The sequence below is a fragment of the Thalassophryne amazonica genome, chromosome 12 (assembly GCF_902500255.1).
Source record: "Thalassophryne amazonica chromosome 12, fThaAma1.1, whole genome shotgun sequence".
Classification (NCBI taxonomy): Eukaryota; Metazoa; Chordata; class Actinopteri; order Batrachoidiformes; family Batrachoididae; genus Thalassophryne; species Thalassophryne amazonica.
In genome coordinates, this window is record NC_047114.1 from 89,834,982 (window position 1) to 89,855,638 (window position 20,657).

Here is a 20,657-nt window from a genome sequence, read left to right on the forward strand (position 1 = left end):
TAAAACAAAACTGCACCTTTTAGAGTGGCCTTTTATTGTGGGAAGTCTAAGGCACACCTGTGCACTAATCATGGTGTCTAATCAGCATCTTGATATGGCACACCTGTGAGGTGGGATGGATTATCTCAGCAAAGGAGAAGTTCTCACTATCACAGATTTAGACTGTGAACAATATTTGAGGGAAATGGTGATATTGTGTATGTGGAAAAAGTTTTAGATCTTTGAGTTCATCTCATACAAAATGGGAGCAAAACCAAAAGTGTTGCTTTTATATTTTTGTTGAGTGTAATTTTTATTGAAGATTCATATCCTGATAGGCAAGAACTGATTCAATTTTCAAGCTCAAAGTCAGGAAAAATCTTGAAAATTTGAAAAAAAAAGTCTTTAACATTGAATAAATTTTCAGAAATTCATAACTCTATCAAGAAAGACCAAATTTCTTTCATAATTGAGAGTGTTATGTCAGATGGTATCCTTTACCTGACAAAGTTTGATCCAGCTCTGTTCCAGATTACAGATTTTGTCGTGGCCATTTAAATTGAACATTGAAAACTCCATTTAATGTATATTTTACATTATATCTTAATCAAACATGTCCCAATCATGCTCATATTTGAAAGTGAGGTGCAGACTGGAACTCACTATCACCTGACAAAGTTTGATCCAAATCTGATCCGGATTGTTGATTTTGTGGACATTTGAATTTAATATTGAAAAGCCCATTTGGTGTACATTTTGCATTATATCTCAATCAAAAGTGCCTCAATCACTCTCATTTCTCTGTTATGGATTTAACTACACCACCAAAATTGGATGGAGGTTCCAGTTTTATGCCTGTTTGTCTTCCAGTAATCAGTCGGAAACCAAGTGCCAAACAACAATGACAAATTGTGCATAATTTAGCTCATGAAAGCCACTTCTAACAGAAATTTTTTCCATGGTAAAATTTTTGTGGAATTGGAAACTAGTGTTGGTGGAGGTTTGCGCTCTATGAGTGTGGTGCTCTAGTTTTTATTTTATTTTGTTTTCTTGTCAAATTTAATGTTATGATTAGGAGTTTTTAACCCTTTCATTACACACTAAATCTGCTTGTATTTTTCCAGGCTGATGGCATTAATCTTGCTTTGGAAAATGGACACGTGGTTCTTACATTCAGTGACAAGACTTGGAAATCTAACAACCAGTACAGTGATGGAAAATGGCATTATTTGACTGTAAACAGAAAATCTGGCAGGTATGATATTCTTCATAATCAGATTCAGTCACTGCTCCATTAGCTATGGCATATGTACGTCAACTGAGATCGAACACCAAATCTGGATGTATAGCAGAACCTGAACCATAGTGGACATATTGAACTATGGACAATCAGGAGCACATGCCATCTGATTTATCCTAGTATTCTAGCTGCGTTCGCATGTTGGTGACAGAAAAATACAGCACAGCGGATGTTATGGCAGAATTTCAATTGTCTGCAGTGGCAGAATGCAGGTGATGACATGAGGTGTGGTTGTTTTTAAATGCTAGCCACATGTAAAATAATTTACTTATGTGAAAAATACAACAGAGTTTTAGTATTTTGCACAGAGTTATATTAAAACAGGAAAGTCTGGCTTTCGTGGCAACTTAAAAAGTTAACTTTTGGTGAGGTTATTAATTAATTTCTGTCTGAAACATCACACATATTATTCAGATTTACTTGTTTGAAACCAGGCAACTCTCTGCACTTAATCCATCTCTGTCTGTTTTTCCTCCTCATTAAAGATAAACCAACATCTGGTTTGTCTTTGATGCTGTGTTATGGGGCTATTCCATAGACAGACGTTCCTTCCTGTTTAGTCCCGAATAGTAAACTGGGGGTGCATTTTGAAGCAGCACAGTAACTTCTTGATCCATCTATGTCAAACTTGAACAAACTTGCTATACGTAGTAGTTACGGCCATCATCAGCACCAGATTTGAAATCGAGGTCCATTTTTGAACTGTTTAAACATTTCCATCCCGATACTCAAAATCATTGATAACTCATAATCATTGATTAACTTCCGGTATTCGTAGTCTTAACAGCTTCAGTCATGTTCAAACTTCTTTAAACACGGTTTTCGTGGTGACCACTGTTTGAAACATGTTTGATCTTGCTCCATCGGGGTAAAAAGAATTGAAGCCAAAGCAGCGTTTGTTGCAGGTTTTGTTCAGTGTTTAATACCTTGATCATATCTGGCTGAGGGCACAGCTCCTTTTTTTGTTTTCAGGCGGAATGCCAAGTCTGCACTTTATAAGCCAGTTTGTTAGGAGGCAACCCAGATGAACCTGTTTCATCCCGTTTTTGCACTTTTTGTGATTGTAGTAGAGCAGTGCTCTGTTGAATAGTCTAGGTTGAAAATTTTAAACTTTTGATGGCATGTGCCATTGCGCTGCATGGCTGCTGCGGCTGCTGCGGCTGCTGCAGGTAAAGCCAGATGTGGTAAAATTTTTCTGTCGACCTGTCATTGAAAACAATGGAACATCCAGTTGTCCGTCTGCCGCTTACTGTCGACGTGAATGCAGCATTCCTGCTCTTAGTATTGGGGAGGTGATGTTTTTGAGGAATGATTCCCAAAGTGTGGGCTGTGTCAGCCTAGTGGGCTGTAAAGGTGCTACAGGTGGGCCATGAGAGGAAATTAAAAATCTTATAGATAAAAGTCAGAGCTTTCTCTTATCTGTTATCATGCCCCTGTTCTATGGAATGATCTCCCTCCTCAATGAATGGACATCCATGAGTCCACACAGAGATCAGTCGCTTGCATCACATTTTTAAGTTAAGAAGTGCTCACGCTTTTTCCAACTGGGAATTTAACATTGTGCACTCTGTTCGGCACATATTCATTCACTCTGGCACATGTCCTAACCCCTGATTAAAACCTAATCCCTCCCAATTATACACTAGGGCCTGTATTCACAAAGCGTCCTAAGGGTAAAAGTAGCTCTTAGTGACATCATTCTAACAAAAATCTTACAGTTCCTCAAATTCTAAGACATTTATCAGACTTTTCCCTTGGTAAGATAAAAGTTATTCACAAAGCATCTTAGGCCTTAAGAGAGCTCCTAAGGTGAAAAACTGTTGGATGGATAGATGAGCTTTATTGTCATTGTCATTACAAGTGCAACAACAACGAGATTATGTCCACACTCAAATTGCCACAGACAAGATACAGCAATTAATCCACAATTATTACTTGTTTACCGTAATAATGCCACACATCAGAATTAAGACATCACATATACATTTGACATTTTTTATGTGCACTAAATTTGAAACAGTCCGTTTTCCAAATTGAGGCGATGTGAGTGTGTGGTAGCTGCTGCAACAGGAGTCACGCCACCGCCAGCTTGGGGGGAACAGGGACCTGCTGCAGCTAAAACTACACAGCCCCCGGAGGGGAGAAGGGGTGGCGTGAGCGGTGGCCGGGATGGGGTGTGTGATGGGGGCAGGAGGGGTGGTAGGGGCGAAGTGGAGCATGCTTCAGTCTTTGTCCATGTGTGAGTCAGTTTTTGTCCTTGTACTGGAGTTAGAGAGATAAGGAGGCAGCCAATGTTCCCCAAGGTCATAGAGATTCTTCTTGAGGAAAACAATGGGGCATTTTGTCCTTCAGAGGCTGATAAGCCTGCCATGTTTGTGGTTGAGCAGTGAAAAACACTTTTACAATTACACATGAACAAACCAGATCCCAAATTATGAATATTCCCCGGTCTCTGAAATCTTCACCTTCCCCTGCAAGGTGCACATTTGCTCCAACATGTTATCCAATTTGCATCTGAGTTCAAGGGTTAATGCAGTCTGAGAATGCATCGCCTTGCCCAAATCATTAATCATGACGGACAAGTGAGGGGTCGTGGTTTTGGCGGCAGCTGTCTTGCCAATGTTCCGGTAGGTCAGAGCAGCACATAAGCCAATAAGTACCAGCCCTCCTACTATGAAACCAAATATGAGTAAATCCTCAACGTCCTCCACAGAGAATGGCGCAAAGCATGTGACACGCCACGTCTCCCAGGCGTCGAGAACATAGCCCGCAGGGTAAGTTCCATCTGGGCACGCAGGGTCCCCGGCCCTGATCTTCTTGTAGAAAAAATGATGTCAATAGTGTTCAGAGACCAGCTGATCAATTCCATGGTTAATCCAATATAGTTTGAAGAATTCAAAGTCTGGTGAAGTAGGGACTTTGAAGGTTGGAGCAGAGATAGAGGAGAGAGGAGGAGATGTGACTGCCCTCGCCGGAGTCCCAAGCTCAATTTAAGAGGAGGGAGGAGGCCCTTTAAGAAGCCTAAGAGTGTCTTAAACAGACAAGGTGGCAGAAAGAAAGACAGGAAAGAGAGACATTCTCTGTATGTTGTATGGCAGTGATTAAGTAATGCTACTAGCTTGATCGTGCAGGGATAATGTTTGCGGTTGATCTCATCATGAACAAGGTTACTTTTTCCACCCAGCGTAGTAATGCAATAACGCCTGAGATGAAGGTCATCACAACATTATGATACCTGGCTACTAGAAAAAATGTAAGTTGCATGTAAATTCTATAACATTCATAGGTAAGCCTATGGTCATGAGGGTTGGGTTGACCGAAAGAACTACCTTGCGGGTACAAGTGGCCAAAATGGGTTTCCTGGAGGGGGGGGGGGGGTAGCTAGTGTCTCCCTTAGACTCTTAGAGATAGGGTGAGAAGCTCGGTCATCCGTCAGAAGTTTGGAGTACAGCCGCTGCTCCTTCGCGCTGAAAGAAGCCAGCTGGGGTGGTTCTGGCATCTGGTAAGGATGCCCCAGGCTCTCTCTAGGGAGGTGTTCCAGGCACGTCCATCTGGGAGGAGACCCCATGGGAGACCCAGGACTAGGTGAGAGATTATAGCTCCACACTGGCCTGGGAGCATTTCTATCCACTCCTTGCTCAGAGTTGCCCTCAGACACTTCCTGGATCACTCTTAGGCTAAGATTCCTTACTGGAAATCTTTAGGCTAAGCTCTCTGAGACGACTCTGAGATTCTTTGTGAATACGGGCCCTGATCTCCACACAACTCCAGCTCTGGCCAGGAGTGGTGAAAGTAGCCTGAAAATTCGGTACTAACCAGATTTAAAGTTTATTTTTTTTTTCCATAAGTTATTACTTTTACTTTTTTTGTTAGTATTTGTGATCAGTTCAGTTTGTTTGGTCTGGCAATGTGCTACTGTGTATCTCTATATCCAGAGTGCACCCCATGGACCGACCATGTGAGGCTTTCTGACTATTGCACACTCACTTGTAACCAATAACCAGTAAAAATCTATTTAAGCATAAAAATTCAAAAAGAAAAAATAATATAGCACCTTCAACTGCACCACAGACTAAAACAGTTAAATGTGGTCTATTAAACCTTAGGTCTCTCTCTTCTAAGTCCCTGTTAGTAAATGATATAATAATTGATCAACATATTGTTTTATTCTGCCTTACAGAAACCTGGTTACAGCAGGATGAATATGTTAGTTTAAATGAGTCAACACCCCCAAGTCACACTAACTGTCAGAATGCTCGTAGCACGGGCAGAGGCGGAGGATTAGCAGCAATCTTCCATTCCAGTTTATTAATTAATCCAAAACCCAGACAGAGCTTTAATTCATTTGAAAGCTTGACTCTTAGTCTTGTCCATCCAAATTGGAAGTCTCAAAAACCAGTTTTATTTGTTATTATCTATCGTCCACCTGGTCATTACTGTGAGTTTCTCTGTGAATTTTCAGACCTTTTGTCTGACTTAGTGCTTAGCTCAGATAAGATAATTATAGTGGGCGATTTTAACATCCACACAGATGCTGAGAATGACAGCCTCAACACTGCATTTAATCTATTATTAGACTCAGTTGGCTTTGCTCAAAATGTAAATGAGTCCACCCACCACTTTAATCATATCTTAGATCTTGTTCTGACTTATGGTATGGAAATTGAAGACTTAACAGTATTCCCTGAAAACTCCCTTCTGTCTGATCATTTCTTAATAAAATTTACATTTACTCTGATGGACTACCCAGCAGTGGGGAATAAGTTTCATTACACTAGAAGTCTTTCAGAAAGCGCTGTAACTAGGTTTAAGGATATGATTCCTTCTTTATGTTCTCTAATGCCATATACCAACACAGTGCAGAGTAGCTACCTAAACTCTGTGAGTGAGATAGAGTATCTCGTCAATAGTTTTAGATCCTCATTGAAGACAACTTTGGATGCTATAGCTCCTCTGAAAAAGAGAGCCTTAAATCAGAAGTGCCTGACTCCGTGGTATAACTCACAAACTCGCAGCTTAAAGCAGATAACCTGTAAGTTGGAGAGGAAATGGCGTCTCACTAATTTAGAAGATTTTCACTTAGCCTGGAAAAAGAGTCTGTTGCTCTATAAAAAAGTTATTGTATGGCCTTGCCTTACAATATAAAGCGTCTTGGGGCAACTGTTTGTTGTGATTTGGCGCTATATAAATAAAATTGATTTGATTTGATTTTGATTTGTGTCAATAAAACAGTCAGATTCTGTAGAGACTCTCAAGTCCAGACTTAAGACGCACTTATTTTCCCTTTTTTATGGCTAGCATACCAGCATAGTATGTTACAATGCTTTTTACTCTTAATTCATTTTATTAGGAATTGTTCTTGTAATTTGTGTTGGTAGCATGGCCCAAGCAGAGGGTCACCCCTTTGAGTCTGGTCTGCTTGAGGTTTCTTCCCCAGAGGTAGTTTTTCCTTACCACTGTCGCCTGCGTGCTTGCTCTGGGCGTTGGTAAGGTTCGAGCATGCTTGTGTGAAGCGCCTTGAGGCAACTTTGTTGTGATTTGGCGCTATATAAAGTGAAATAAATTAAATTTTTTAAATATGGCGGGTATGTATGTATGTCACTGTGTCCGCCCATGACTGGCTTATTGCTTAGCAACAGTAACCATGGTAACTGATTCACCATGAAGAAAGGAATGGGACAGAGAGTGTCTAAAGTACTACTTCCTTCCTTCCTGTCTGCAATGTCTTTTATTTAATCTTTATCAATCAATCTAATTTGTGATTAAAGGTTTGGGTGGGCCCCAGAAGTAAGGTGGGTTCAATTCCCTGTCAGACAGGGAAATTACTATGGTTGCATGAGCAAGGTCCTTAATCCCCGAGGTGCTCTCTATGTACGATTGAGGACCTTGCATGGCAGCTGATGATCCGTTTGTGATTCCATTTATTGATGTATTGTTTCAGCGTGAACGTTAGTCTGATTTAAAGCGAGTGCTTCATTTTCCAAGCAGGGTTCAGTTTCTTATTGATGATAAAGATGAGGGTCAAGAGCAGAGTGGCGGCACCGCCGTACCCGACACAGGTGGATCCGTGTTCCTGGGCAGAAACAACTTCAAAGGCTGTATTTCCAACCTCTACACACGACGGTATTCTCACCTCACTCTCTACGTTATTGCTGCCTAATAATGGATAAATGTTTCACATCTGCAGTGGCAGTTTGCAGCTTGTGCTTAGCTGTGTTACGTGACTGATGCGGATTGGCCGCTGTGGTTGCAGGAATCTGTTCAAGATTGAGGACTTGAGTGCCTTTGTGACTTCTGGGAATGTTCTGGTGGATGTTTGCCCGGCCGACGCTCCTGCACAGCAGATGCTTGACCGCAGCACCAAGAAGGTGAGTTCTGTTTTTGGATCCCAAGCAGGTTGAGTGTCTCGAGTGCGATCCCATACATGAAGAACAAACCTTTATTTCTTTGTGTATTTTATTTCAATTTTTTATTTTTGCAAATTTCAGCAGTTTTATGGAAGTTAAACAGCTTTTATTTAGATTGGCCTCTAGGGGGCAGTGCAGTGGGATCTCCATGGATCTGGGCTAATTGTGCCGAGATAGAGAGAGTGGCGTCAACTCAGAACATGATGGTGCCATTTTGGTTCCAACTGCGCTGAACTACTGAGTGAACCTTTTATGTTGTCAACATTTTTTTAAATCATTTAACCACATACAGCAACACATCCAGGTACAGGTGCTATCAAAATAAATATAAAAAAAGTTAAGCTATCAAATTTACATACATTTACAATTTGTGATGATTTATTTAATTAATTTAAAGCCTGATTTATGCAGCTGCAGCTCTGTAACTCTGTGTCATACAATGACGTGCAAGATGGTTTTAAAATTCTCCGTCTCTGGATTATGCTTTATTCTGGACTAATTTGACTCTCAACAAGCTTTTCTTTCTACAATCATCACCTCCAAATCAAAGGTAAGATGGGCATTTTCCTCTTTTATCATCTTCGTGCTGTAAAGTTGCGGACTTTTCTGATCCATTTGTAATCAGTGTGCACACTGTAAAAACTGTTATAATATGATGGGAGACGAAGGAGTGAAAGCAGAAAAGTTTCAAATCACAGCCGTTTGTGTCTGATTTAAAAGGTGCATATCAGGCTGCGGGTCTGAGCCTGAGCACGGTGTGAAAAAAAATAAACGGTCAGATTTTAATCACGGAAATGGCTTCGGTCTCACATGCGAGGGGTTTAATGGAAATACATTGCGATCGGATGGGACATTTTATCGGATGTGAGCGAAAATCCTTTGTACAAAATCAGTTTTATATACGATGTTTATTATATGGCAAACAATACAAAAACTTTGGGACTTTTTTTGTCTGGTGACTGCGAATATCTGGTTTATACGATGATGGTTTAGGTGAGTTTTACTGAACATGAGACTGAACAATAAATTTACCTCTCAAAACTTTGATGATGATGTCAGCTTCCATCCCACACAGCTGACTTTATTTTCGCCAGTTTTTCTTCTGTTCGGATCTGAATGGAGTCTTTACATCTTGAAGCCCTTGCTGTGTCTCTTTGTGCCTCCAAATGCAGAGCAACCAGCGAATTAATAAATAAAATAGCTGAATTTACATGCAGACAGATTAACAGCGAACGCTATTTTAAACCCAAGATGGCACCATGAGTCACGTGACCATTTTTTGTTCGACTTGTCATGTTGCCACTCTCTCTACCAAGGCACACTAATCTGGACTGGCGTCCCAAAATGCAGAGAGGAGCAGTGACTCAAGATTTGAAAGTTGTCTTGTTTCCACTGAAGCGTGCATCCAGCACACACGTGCATGACGTGTGCATGTGGACATTGTAGCGTCTCATTTTTTGGAAAATCAGCATCACTGATGATGATGATGGTAAAATTATGACTGAATCACTACATACGAGGTCTGTCCAAAAAGTAACGGACCTTTTTATTTTTTTCAAAAAGTATATGGATTTGAATCACATGTGATTCAAATCCATATAGTTTTTGAAAAAAATAAAAAGGTACGATACTTTTTGAACAGACCTCGTATCAATCAACGGTCAGCATAAGGTATGTCGTCATTTGCCAGGAATTCTTTGGTATGATCAGTGGAATATAGTTTTTTTGGGGGGGTGGGGGTGGTGGTGCACCCACTGATTTATTTAGGAGCTCACAGATCTGTGAACAGTAACAACTGTAGTTAATTCCTCCTGGGAATGTGTTGAGATCGGAAACAAAATGGCACAATTTTGTACTTCTGTACCAAAGTCAACAAGCCAACCATGTTGGAGATCATAAATTCCTTTATAATAATACAATAACATGCTTTTGGAGGGCGGTATGCATTTTCAGAGGCCCGACGTCCATGCCCAGTCATGCCTCGTCTAACTCGGGTGAATAGCTGTCATTTTGGGTGATGGGATGGACCGAGGGACTCAGAAAAATGCATACCGCACGACAACAGTATGTTATTTGCATTATTATCACTTTTTACTGAGATACACAACACACAACGCATACATAAAATGTTGGCTCACTTAACTTCTGCCTTGTCGCCTGGCGCGCATGGTGCTCTCCAAATTCAGCAGTGCGTCCTCATCAACCTGGCTGCTTTAGCTGCTGTTCATTGTCGTACTATCCATGAGAAAATCATCCGGAATATCCATATTGGGACCAAAACACACTTCTCGCCTTTTCATCTTTTCCTCTGCGGACAGTTTTTTTTTTCCCCCTCTGTGGACAGTTCTTGGGCTGCGCGTGCTATGACGTCATTTGTTTATGCACAGCGGGCGGGTATAGCCAGATAACGTCGACGTAAATCTACAATACCGGCCTAGCAACGCCCCGGTAAAGTGATAATAATGGTTATTATACCTCCACAGACATTTGGAGGGATACACAGAAATCACAGTGTGCATGAGCTTTGTAAAGTGCAGCTCCTCCTTAACCAGTCTGTGGATTTCACTGAAGCTGCACACAGCGGTAACACACCATGTGGATGACATGCATGAAGGAGAATGGCGTACGCGTTTGTGTGTGTGTGTGTGCGTGCATGCGTACAAGATAACTAAAAAACAAATGAATGGATTTCTTTCAAATGTGGTGGGAATGTTGCCTGCATAGACATTTGGAGGTGATTATATTTTGGTGTGGTTTGGTAAAAGGTCATGGAGAACATGGTCTGAAAAACACCTCTTTTTTTTTTGTATATTTCAACAACCAAGAAGCCTAGATGAATGATGTAAAGCAAATACCATTCATCAATATATTTCAGTGTTTGGTATGAATGACTTCAGAAGCCATATGATGAAGTCATACATAGTAAAAAACAAAACAAAACACCCTTAGTGGCATATGTATATTTACTTGTACTTTTATATTGTGATGTGTAGAACATGCAGGGTATGAATCAGATGCCTTTCATTCAGGTATTTCATTGCCAAACATTTATAAACACTGATTTTATAATACATGTATTATAATACATATATAATAATACATACATACGTATATAATACATGTTTATATTTTTTAGTCAAGTGATGTTTATCGTCAAATCACCAACATAACACATCTTATTCTGTGGTTTAACTGTCAGAACGAGCAGACACATTATAAACGCAGTGACTTTTAATTTCCTCACAACTACTGCAGTTGCAGATTTAGAATGAGTAATCCCATTTCACACACTTTTTGTGTGTCTGTGTGTGTGTGTTTTTTGTCCTTGTTTACATTGTGTTTTGCTGCCTTATTTCCAGAGATGAAGAAGAGGGACAGCCTACGACCCGCTGATGCTGACATCACATAACCAGCAGCTTGCACCACAGCGTTACGTCGCTTTTGCACAAACTCAGTCATTTTCTGTGTACTTCAATAAAATGATTCACGTTAACATTATGACATTATAACTACTATTTCATGTGCTGTGTCTCATCACATTTGTTGATATTCACAAACATATACATGAATGTATGAAGCTTGAAATCACTTCATGTCTGTTCGCTTTTATCTTTTAATCCACTTACTTTCTTTCTAACAGTCATTCACGAGCACCCGCCGCTAACACTCTACACGTTAAGCATGAACGTGACATATTATGAGAAATATTAACCTCACGGTTACACAAAGTGACTAATAATTGTTTCAGGGCATTAATTGTCACTGTTAAATCATGTTATCATGTAACATTTTAGTAATCTAACACAGGTCACCAGGGGCTTCATTAATGAAACCTGTGTCAAATCACCAGTTTTAAAGTTGTGTGTATTCACAATCTTTTTATAAATATCAATCATCATGAAACTTTACGCATGTGCACGAGCCTGATTTTCACACCCTTCTTTAGCCATGAATGGATGTAGACGGGTCAGGTCCAGTCTGGGAGTATGTACTCATGGCATATGTCACCGCATCCATCACACAACTAAACCACTTTTCGTCCTGGTTGACAACCACCCAGACAGATGACTGGTTCAGCCTCACCCCTCAAACATGACTATCTATCTGCTGCAGCCACGTGGAATGTGGGCTTCCCCTTGAGCTTCTCCAGCTGCTGGGGTCCTCAACACTGAGGAACCTGCATGCTGGTTCATGATCACAGCAGTCTATGAATATTCATTCTCATCTTGTAGCTACACTGACAGCTTCTTTCAAAGATGCCTGCACATCCATTATGTGCAGCCGGAACTGTTTAAAACACCAACAATCAATGGAGACAAAACGAGAGGGCTTATAAAATATACTACACACTCATTTTTACTGGAGTTTGTGAATAGTAATTTGTGCATACAAATATAGATTTATGTGCATGGACAGAAAAGACATTTTAATGTCCAGAAATGCAAACTATACAACAGTGGTTGTTTTTGTTTTTGTTTTTTTTGTTTGTTTTTTTACAGTGGATCTAGAAAATATTCACAGCGCTTCCCTTTTACCACATTTTGTTATTTTACACCCTTATTCCAAAATGGATGAAATTCATTTTTTTGCCCAAATTTCTACACACAATACCCCATAATGACAGTGTGAAAGAACTTTGAGATTTTTGCAAATTTATTAAATACAAAAAAAAACAAACAACTACAACTAAGAAATCACATGTACATTCACAGCCTTTGCTGTGAAGCTCAGAATTGAGCTCAGGTGTTTCCTGTTTCCACTGATCATCCTTGAGATGTTTCTACAGCTTAATTGGAGTCCACCAGGGGTAAATGTCTTGATTGGACATGATTTGGAAAGACACACACCTGTCTACATATAAGGTCCCACAGATGACAGTGCATGTCAGAGCACAAACCAAGCATGAGGTCAGAGGAATTATCTGTAGACCTCTGAGACAGGATTGTCTCAAGGCACAAATCTGGGGAAGGATACAGAAACATTTCTGCTGCTTTGAAGGCCCTAATGAGCACAGTGGCCTCCATCATCTCTAAATGGAGGAAGTTCAGATCCACCAGGACTCTTCCTAGAGCTGGCTGTCTGTCTAAACTGAGCGATCGGGGGAGAAGGACCTTAGTCAGGGAGGTGACCAAGAACACGATGGTCACTCTGTCAGAGCTCCAGCATTTTTCTGTGGAGAGAGGAGAACTTTCCAGAAGGACAACCATCTCTGCAGCAATCCACCAATCAGGCCTTTATAGTAGAGTGGCCAGACAGAAGCCACTTCTTTGTAAAAGGCACATGGCAGCCCACCTGGAGTTTGCCAAAAGGCACCTGAAGGACTCTCGGATCATGAGAAACAAAATTCTCTGGTCTGATGAGACAAAGATTGAACTCTTTGGTGTGAATTCCAGGCGTCATATTTGGAGGAAACCAGGCATCATCCCTACAGTGAAGCATGGTGGTGGCAGCATCATGCTGTGGGGATGTTTTTCAGCAGCAGGAACTGGGAGACTAGTCAGGATTGAAGGAAAGATGAATGCAGCAATGTACAGAGACATCCTGGATAAGAACCTGCTCCAGAGCGCTCTTGATCTCAGACTGGGACGACGGTTCATCGTTCAGCAGGACAGTGACCCTAAACACACAGCCAAAGGAGTGGCTTCAGGACAACTCTGTGAATGTCCTTGAGTGACCCAGCCAGAGCCCAGACCTGAATCCAGTTGAACATCTCTGGAGAGATCTGAAAATTTTATTTTATTTTATTTTATTTATCCTTTATTTATACAGGCAGTCCCTTGAGACTCAATGCCTCATTTGCAAGAGAGACCTGTGTCACATATACAAGTTCCAAAAAACAGTAATTATAACAACATTGGATAAAATATCACAAATAACAACAGCATTAAATAAAATATCTAACTAAAACAACAGTTTCCTATAGACACCTTCTCTAATTGTTTTAATAAAACTCTAAATTCTCCCAAAGTAACCAAACTGGACAACTTCAGGTCCAGTTTGGCTGGACTGTGCACCAACACTCCCTGTCCAACTTGATGGAGCTTGAGAGGTGCTGCAAAGATAAATGGGCAAAACTGCCCAAAGATAGGTGCCCCAAGCTTGTGGAATCATATTCAAGAAGACTTGAGGCTGTAATTGCTGTCAAAGGTGCTTCAACAAGGTATTGAGCAAAGGCTGTGAATATGTATGTACATGTGATTTCTTATTTTTTTTCTGAATTTGCAAAAAATAAAAAATAAAAATTTCATGTTGTCATTATGGGGTGTTGTGAGGAGAATTGTTAGGTGAAAAAAAAAAAGAATTTACTCCATTTTGGAATAAGGCTGTAACATAAAATATAGAAAAAGTGAAGCGCTGTAAATACTTTCTGGATCCACTCTAAGTTTTACATTATTTATATCTTCCTCTTCATCATATCAAACTTGACCCACTCTGAAAAACATGCATGAGGTATGCACATTTATAAATTCCATTTCGTGTGTGGGGAAAAGGTGTACTGATATTAAGTTTAGTAGCCAAAAATACCTAATATATACTGAGGTGTTGCAAATAATAAATTTATTATTTAACTTTAAAAAGTGTTGAAATAATGATTGTTTCTGTGCCTGTCACTTTAAACAAACAAGATCTTCTTTTCACACCCATTCTGTCCAATAGTGTTGCAGTCCGCCCTCTGCCCCACACTATATGGGCAGTGCAGAACTCAGTGGGCGTGTCTCACAGAGCAAGCAGGAGTTTCGAAATGGATTTCCATGGTGAATGTTCTAGACACCTCGGGGCCCCATCTTGATGACTTCAAGTGCACAGTCTATGTCTTGGCGCAAGTGCATTTGCGGCATGTCCAACTCCACTTGACTCTTTACATTACACATAACGTAAGTGCCAAGTATGGAGCAGAACACCACGGGGTATATAAATGGCGTAATCTGTCATTTGCTTTAAGAGTGGCGTGCACTTGAACCTGGTGCATTGCTATTTAGACTCAATAGGCAACTGAAATGAGAGGTGCTTTTGGGGATGAACCAACTGCAAGCAATGCATCAAAGTGCATGAGCAGCTGAGGCAAAGCAGTCAAGTGCCGTTCTCCTGCAGCACCTTCTCCTCCATCTCCATCTAACCGAGCCTGGAACCTCGTTAAGAACGAAAACCAATGTTTAAAAAAAGTATGGTACAAACCCTAAAGTTTTGTATTTTCCCGTTAGTTTTTAATTACATTTTTTTTTAGATTTTTGTCTTCGATTTTGTGTGCGGTTTCAAGAGCGCTAATGCACAAACGTGCTGTACGTGTATACACATCATGAACCTGTTAATGTAAGGCATATCTGACTAATGCACTGTACAGATAGCAGGAACATCATTTATGTGATGAGTAATCTGAGTGCACAGTTGGGTGCAAGGTGCAAAGGTGCTGTACTTACTCTCAGTTAGTTACAGGTGTGATATGGCTATAACATGATATAAACCAATCACAGTATGCCGTTAGGTGATGGGTACATGAGTATTGCTATTCAGATATCAAACACAGAAGTAATAGTGAAACATTTTGCTGCACAAAGCATCAAGATGCACATGTGGATGTCTGCCACAGCTCCCTGAGGTGAAGCATTTCAATCAATCAACTTTTTTCTTGTATAGCGCCAAATCACAACAAACAGTTGCCCCAAGGCGCTCCACATTGCAAGGCAAGGCCATACAATAACCATGAAACACAGTCTACGTCTAAAGCAACATAACCAAGGGATGGTCCAGGGTCACCCGATCCAGCCCTAACTATAAGCCTTAGCGAAAAGGAAAGTTTTAAGCCTAATCTTAAAAGTAGAGAGGGTATCTGTCTCCCTGATCTGAATTGGGAGCTGGTTCCACAGGAGAGGAGCCTGAAAGCTGAAGGCTCTGCCTCCCATTCTACTCTTACAAACCCTAGGAACTACAAGTAAGCCCGCAGTCTGAGAGCGAAGCGCTCTAATGGGGTAATATGGTACTACGAGGTCCCTAAGATAAGATGGGACCTGATTATTCAAAACCTTATAAGTAAGAAGAAGAATTTTAAATTCTATTCTAGCATTAACAGGAAGCCAATGAAGGGAGGCCAACACGGGTGAGATATGCTCTCTCCTGCTAGTCCCCGTCAGTACTCTAGCTGCAGCATTCTGAACCAACTGAAGGCTTTTTAGGGAACTTTTAGGACAACCTGATAATAATGAATTACAATAGTCCAGCCTAGAGGAAATAAATGCATGAATTAGTTTTTCAGCATCACTCTGAGACAAGACCTTTCTGATTTTAGAGATATTGCGTAAATGCAAAAAGGCAGTCCTACATATTTGTTTAATATGCGCTTTGAATGACATATCCTGATCAAAAATAACTCCAAGATTTCTCACAGTATTACTAGAGATCAGGGAAATGCCATCCAGAGTAACGATCTGGTTAGACACCATGCTTCTAAGATTTGTGGGGCCAAGTACAATAACTTCAGTTTTATCTGAGTTTAAAAGCAGGAAATTAGAGGTCATCCATGTCTTTATGTCTGTAAGACAATCCTGCAGTTTAGCTAATTGGTGCGTATCCTCTGGCTTCATGGATAGATAAAGCTGGGTATCATCTGCGTAACAATGAAAATTTAAGCAATACCGTCTAATAATACTGCCCAAGGGAAGCATGTATAAAGTGAATAAAATTGGTCCTAGCACAGAACCTTGTGGAACTCCATAATTAACTTTAGTCTGTGAAGAAGATTCCCCATTTACATGAACAAACTGTAATCTATTAGACAAATATGATTCAAACCACCGCAGCGCAATGCCTTTAATACCTATGACATGCTCTAATCTCTGTAATAAAATTTATGGTCAACAGTATCAAAAGCAGCACTGAGGTCCAACAGAACAAGCACAGAGATAAGTCCACTGTCCGAAGCCATAAGAAGATCATTTGTAACCTTCACTAATGCTGTTTCTGTACTATGATGAATTCTAAAACCTGACTGAAACTCTTCAAATAGACCATTCCTCTGCAGGTGATCAGTTAGCTGTTTTACAACTACCCTCTCAAGAATCTTTGAGAGAAAAGGAAGGTTGGAGATTGGCCTATAATTAGCTAAGATAGCTGGGTCAAGTGATGGCTTTTTAAGTAATGGTTTAATTACTGCCACCTTAAAGGCCTGTGGTACATAACCAACTAACAAAGATAGATTGATCATATTTAAGATTGAAGCATTAAATAATGGTAGGACTTCCTTGAGCAGCCTGGCAGGAATGGGGTCTAATAAGCATGTTGATGGTTTGGATGAAGTAACTAATGAAAATAACTCAGACAGAACAATCGGAGAGAAAGAGTCTAACCAAATACCGGCATCACTGAAAGCAGCCAAAGATAACGATACATCTTTGGGATGGTTATGAGTAATTTTTTCTCTAATAGTCAAAATTTTGTTAGCAAAGAAAGTCATGAAGTCATTACTAGTTAAAGTTAATGGAATACTCAGCTCAATAGAGCTCTGACTCTTTGTCAGCCTGGCTACAGTGCTGAAAAGAAACCTGGGGTTGTTCTTATTTTCTTCAATTAGTGATGAGTAGAAAGATGTCCTAGCTTCACGAAGGGCTTTCTTATAGAGCAACAAACTCTTTTTCCAGGCTAAGTGAAGATCTTCTAAATAGTGAGACGCCATTTCCTCTCCAACTTACGGGTTATCAGCTTTAAGCTACGAGTTTGTGAGTTATACCACGGAGTCAGACACTTCTGATTTAAAGCTCTCTTTTTCAGAGGAGCTACAGCATCCAAAGTTGTCTTCAATGAGGATGTAAAACTATTGACAAGATACTCTAACTCCCTTACAGAGTTTAGGTAGCTACTCTGCTCTGTGTTGGTATATGACATTAGAGAACATAAAGAAGGAATCATATCCTTAAACCTAGTTACAGCGCTTTCTGAAAGACTTCTAGTGTAATGAAACTTATTCCCCACTGCAGGGTAGTCCATCAGGGTAAATGTAAATGTTATTAAAAATGATCAGACAAAAGGGAGTTTTCAGGGAATACTGTTAAGTCTTCTATTTCCATACCATAAGTCAGAACAAGATCTAAAATATGATTAAAGTGGTGGGTGGACTCATTTACTTTTTGAGCAAAGCCGATAGAGTCTAATAATAGATTAAATGCAGTGTTGAGGCTGTCATTCTCAGCATCTGTGTGGATGTTAAAATCGCCCACTATAATTATCTTATCTGAGCTAAGCACTAAGTCAGACAAAAGGTCTGAAAATTCACAGAGAAACTCACAGTAACGACCAGGTGGACGATAGATAATAACAAATAAAACTGGTTTTTGGGACTTCCAATTTGGATGGACAAGACTAAGAGACAAGCTTTCAAATGAATTAAAGCTCTGTCTAGGTTTTTGATTAATTAATAAGCTGGAATGGAAGATTGATGCTAATCCTCCGCCACGGCCCGTGCTACGAGCATTCTGACAGTTAGTGTGACTCGGGGGTGTTGACTCATTTAAACTAACATATTCATCCTGCTGTAACCAAGTTTCTGTTAGGCAGAATAAATCAATACGTTGATCAATTATTATATCATTTACCAACAGGGACTTAGAAGAAAGAGACCTAATGTTTAATAGACCACATTTAACTGTTTTAGTCTGTGGTGCAATTGAAGGTGCTATATTATTTTTTCTTTTTGAATTTTTATGCTTAAATAGATTTTTGCTAGTTATTGGTGGTCTGGGAGCAGGCACCGTCTCTACGGGGATGGGGTAATAGGGGATGGCAGGGGGAGAGAAGCTGCAGAGAGGTGTATAAGACCACAGCTCTGCCTCCTGGTCCATTTGAGCATCTCTTCCCTGCAACACCACCTCCGTGTCCCGTTCTCCGATATCCAATGGGAGAAGATGGACAAGACACACAGACATAGTAGGAAAAATTCTCTGCTCAACTTAGATCATTTTTTGCTGGTCTATAGTGCAGTCGATTTCTGCTCCCCTCACAACAGCAACTCACCAAAAGTGCACCTGACCACACCTCATTTTAACACCAACACACACATGGACGCACAGATGAGTGGACATGCATTTAGAGTTTGAAGAACATGGGCTCTGAGTGTGAAAATAACTGTGCTGATTGGAAATCATGTTGTCAAACAGCAAATCTGAGTCCCCATTACTGTAATTTTATTCCCCTTAATATTTAAATTAACTGTTTAAAGTACTTGATATTACTGTGCACATACATTTTCTAATACTCAAAAATGTCTCACATCAAACTGTTATTACAAAGACATAAATTCAGTACTGTGGAAGTTTGGAATAATGTATAATGTGCAAATACTTGTGAGAGATGATTGTCCAAATATATCAAAGTGATCTTATCCCTTAATGGCTTGAGTGGTCATATTTTTAGTTATGTTAGTGCAAACAGTGTAACAGATTCAAACTGCTCCCTGCTGGACTTAAAAAAAAAAGCACAGGTGTGGAAATAGTCAACTGCACCTAAAAAAAAATCATTAATCCTGCAGGTGGAAGACATGTCTATGGGATATTATATCGGCAAAACAAAGTTACTTTTTAAAATGAATTTAGTGCATTGTCACCAAATTTTAATTTTTTAAATTTAATTTATTATTATTTTTTTTTTTTTTTGCCTTATTGTAAGGACAGAGATAAAACATGTGGCCACTCTTAACCTTAAAAAAAAAAAATCCGTCTTTCAGTGATGTCCTGCATCTTATAAAAGAGAGGTTACATTTAATGACCACTCAAGTTATTTTATGATCTGCAGCTGTCTTTGTTTTGCCATATTCTTTGTAATTCCACAAGGAAATAATGTTTATTCATTTAGTTTCATTTGAAAATGAAAATTGCAACTTCATGATTTTGAAGTTTCTTTAATGAAAAGGAAGGAAAAATAATCTCACATGATTTTGCTAATATATGAATGCTTGGACATATCAGTTTATTTACCCACTGATGAAGAAAACACAACAAAAATTACAAATACTTGTAATAAAACTTGTTGACTGCCTCAAACCTTTACACAGCACTGTAGATATCCAACAGTCTCATGACATCTTGCCAAGAATTTTTACGACCTTCACTTTGACCTTTTGACCTAAAGTCAAGATTCACGGGAGTAACAGGTGCATATTTGACATGATTACAAAGGTCATATCATATGACCTTTCTGGACCTGATTGGATATGGGTGTAGTTTGTGGTAAAAGTAGCATTGTAGAAGATTATGAGCAATCAGGAATGTTTTAAATATGTTAAAAAAAATTGTGACATTGGTTTAAATCATGATCCACAAAACATAAACAAAAATGGATTTTAATTGGTGCAGATCGAGTGTAAACATAGTTGACAATATGCAGTATTTGGGACCCTGAGCAGAAGCATCTTTCTGATCCTTCTCGGCTCTTCAATGTCACGTAAAATCGTAGATTGGAATTTGCACATTCTTGTCTGTATTTGGCAATATTCAGTTACACATGTAATGTTTGAGGGGGCAGCACGGTTTGCGTGGGTTTCCTCCGGGTGCTCCGGTTTCCTCCCACATCCAAAAGACATGCGGTTAGGTGGATTGGGATCTTTAAGATTGTCCGTAGGTGTGTGTGGGGGTGTGTCTGTGTTTGTTTGTCTATTTGTGGCCCTGCGACAGACTAGTGTCCTGTCCTGGGTGTACCCCGCCTCGCGCTCTGTGACTGCTGGGATAGGCTCCAGCCCCCCGCGACCCTTAATTGGACTAAGCGGTAGAAGATGGATGTATGTTTGAGGATATAAAATAGTAGGTAATATAAATACTGCCTATTATTCACAAAAAAATCAGGCTCAATGTCTTCAATTTGGAAATTGGGGCCCAAAATGGGCAATTGGAGACCATCTTAATAGAGCTGATCCATGACCTTGAGCTTTGACCAATTCTTCTCAAACTTTAAACACTCCATCCCTGGATGACTTTCACTGTTTACACTGT

General features: G+C 39.9%; 1 protein-coding gene across 1 annotated transcript in view; it reads left to right on the top strand.

Moving 5' to 3' along the window:
- Positions 1-20,657, top strand: part of LOC117521102 (laminin subunit alpha-3-like) — a 243,840-nt gene that overhangs the window by 182,172 nt on the left and 41,011 nt on the right. Inside the window, 3 exon segments of the mRNA XM_034182417.1 lie at positions 1,104-1,234; positions 7,268-7,402; positions 15,622-15,627. Coding sequence (XP_034038308.1) covers positions 1,104-1,234; positions 7,268-7,402; positions 15,622-15,627 — 272 coding nt within the window.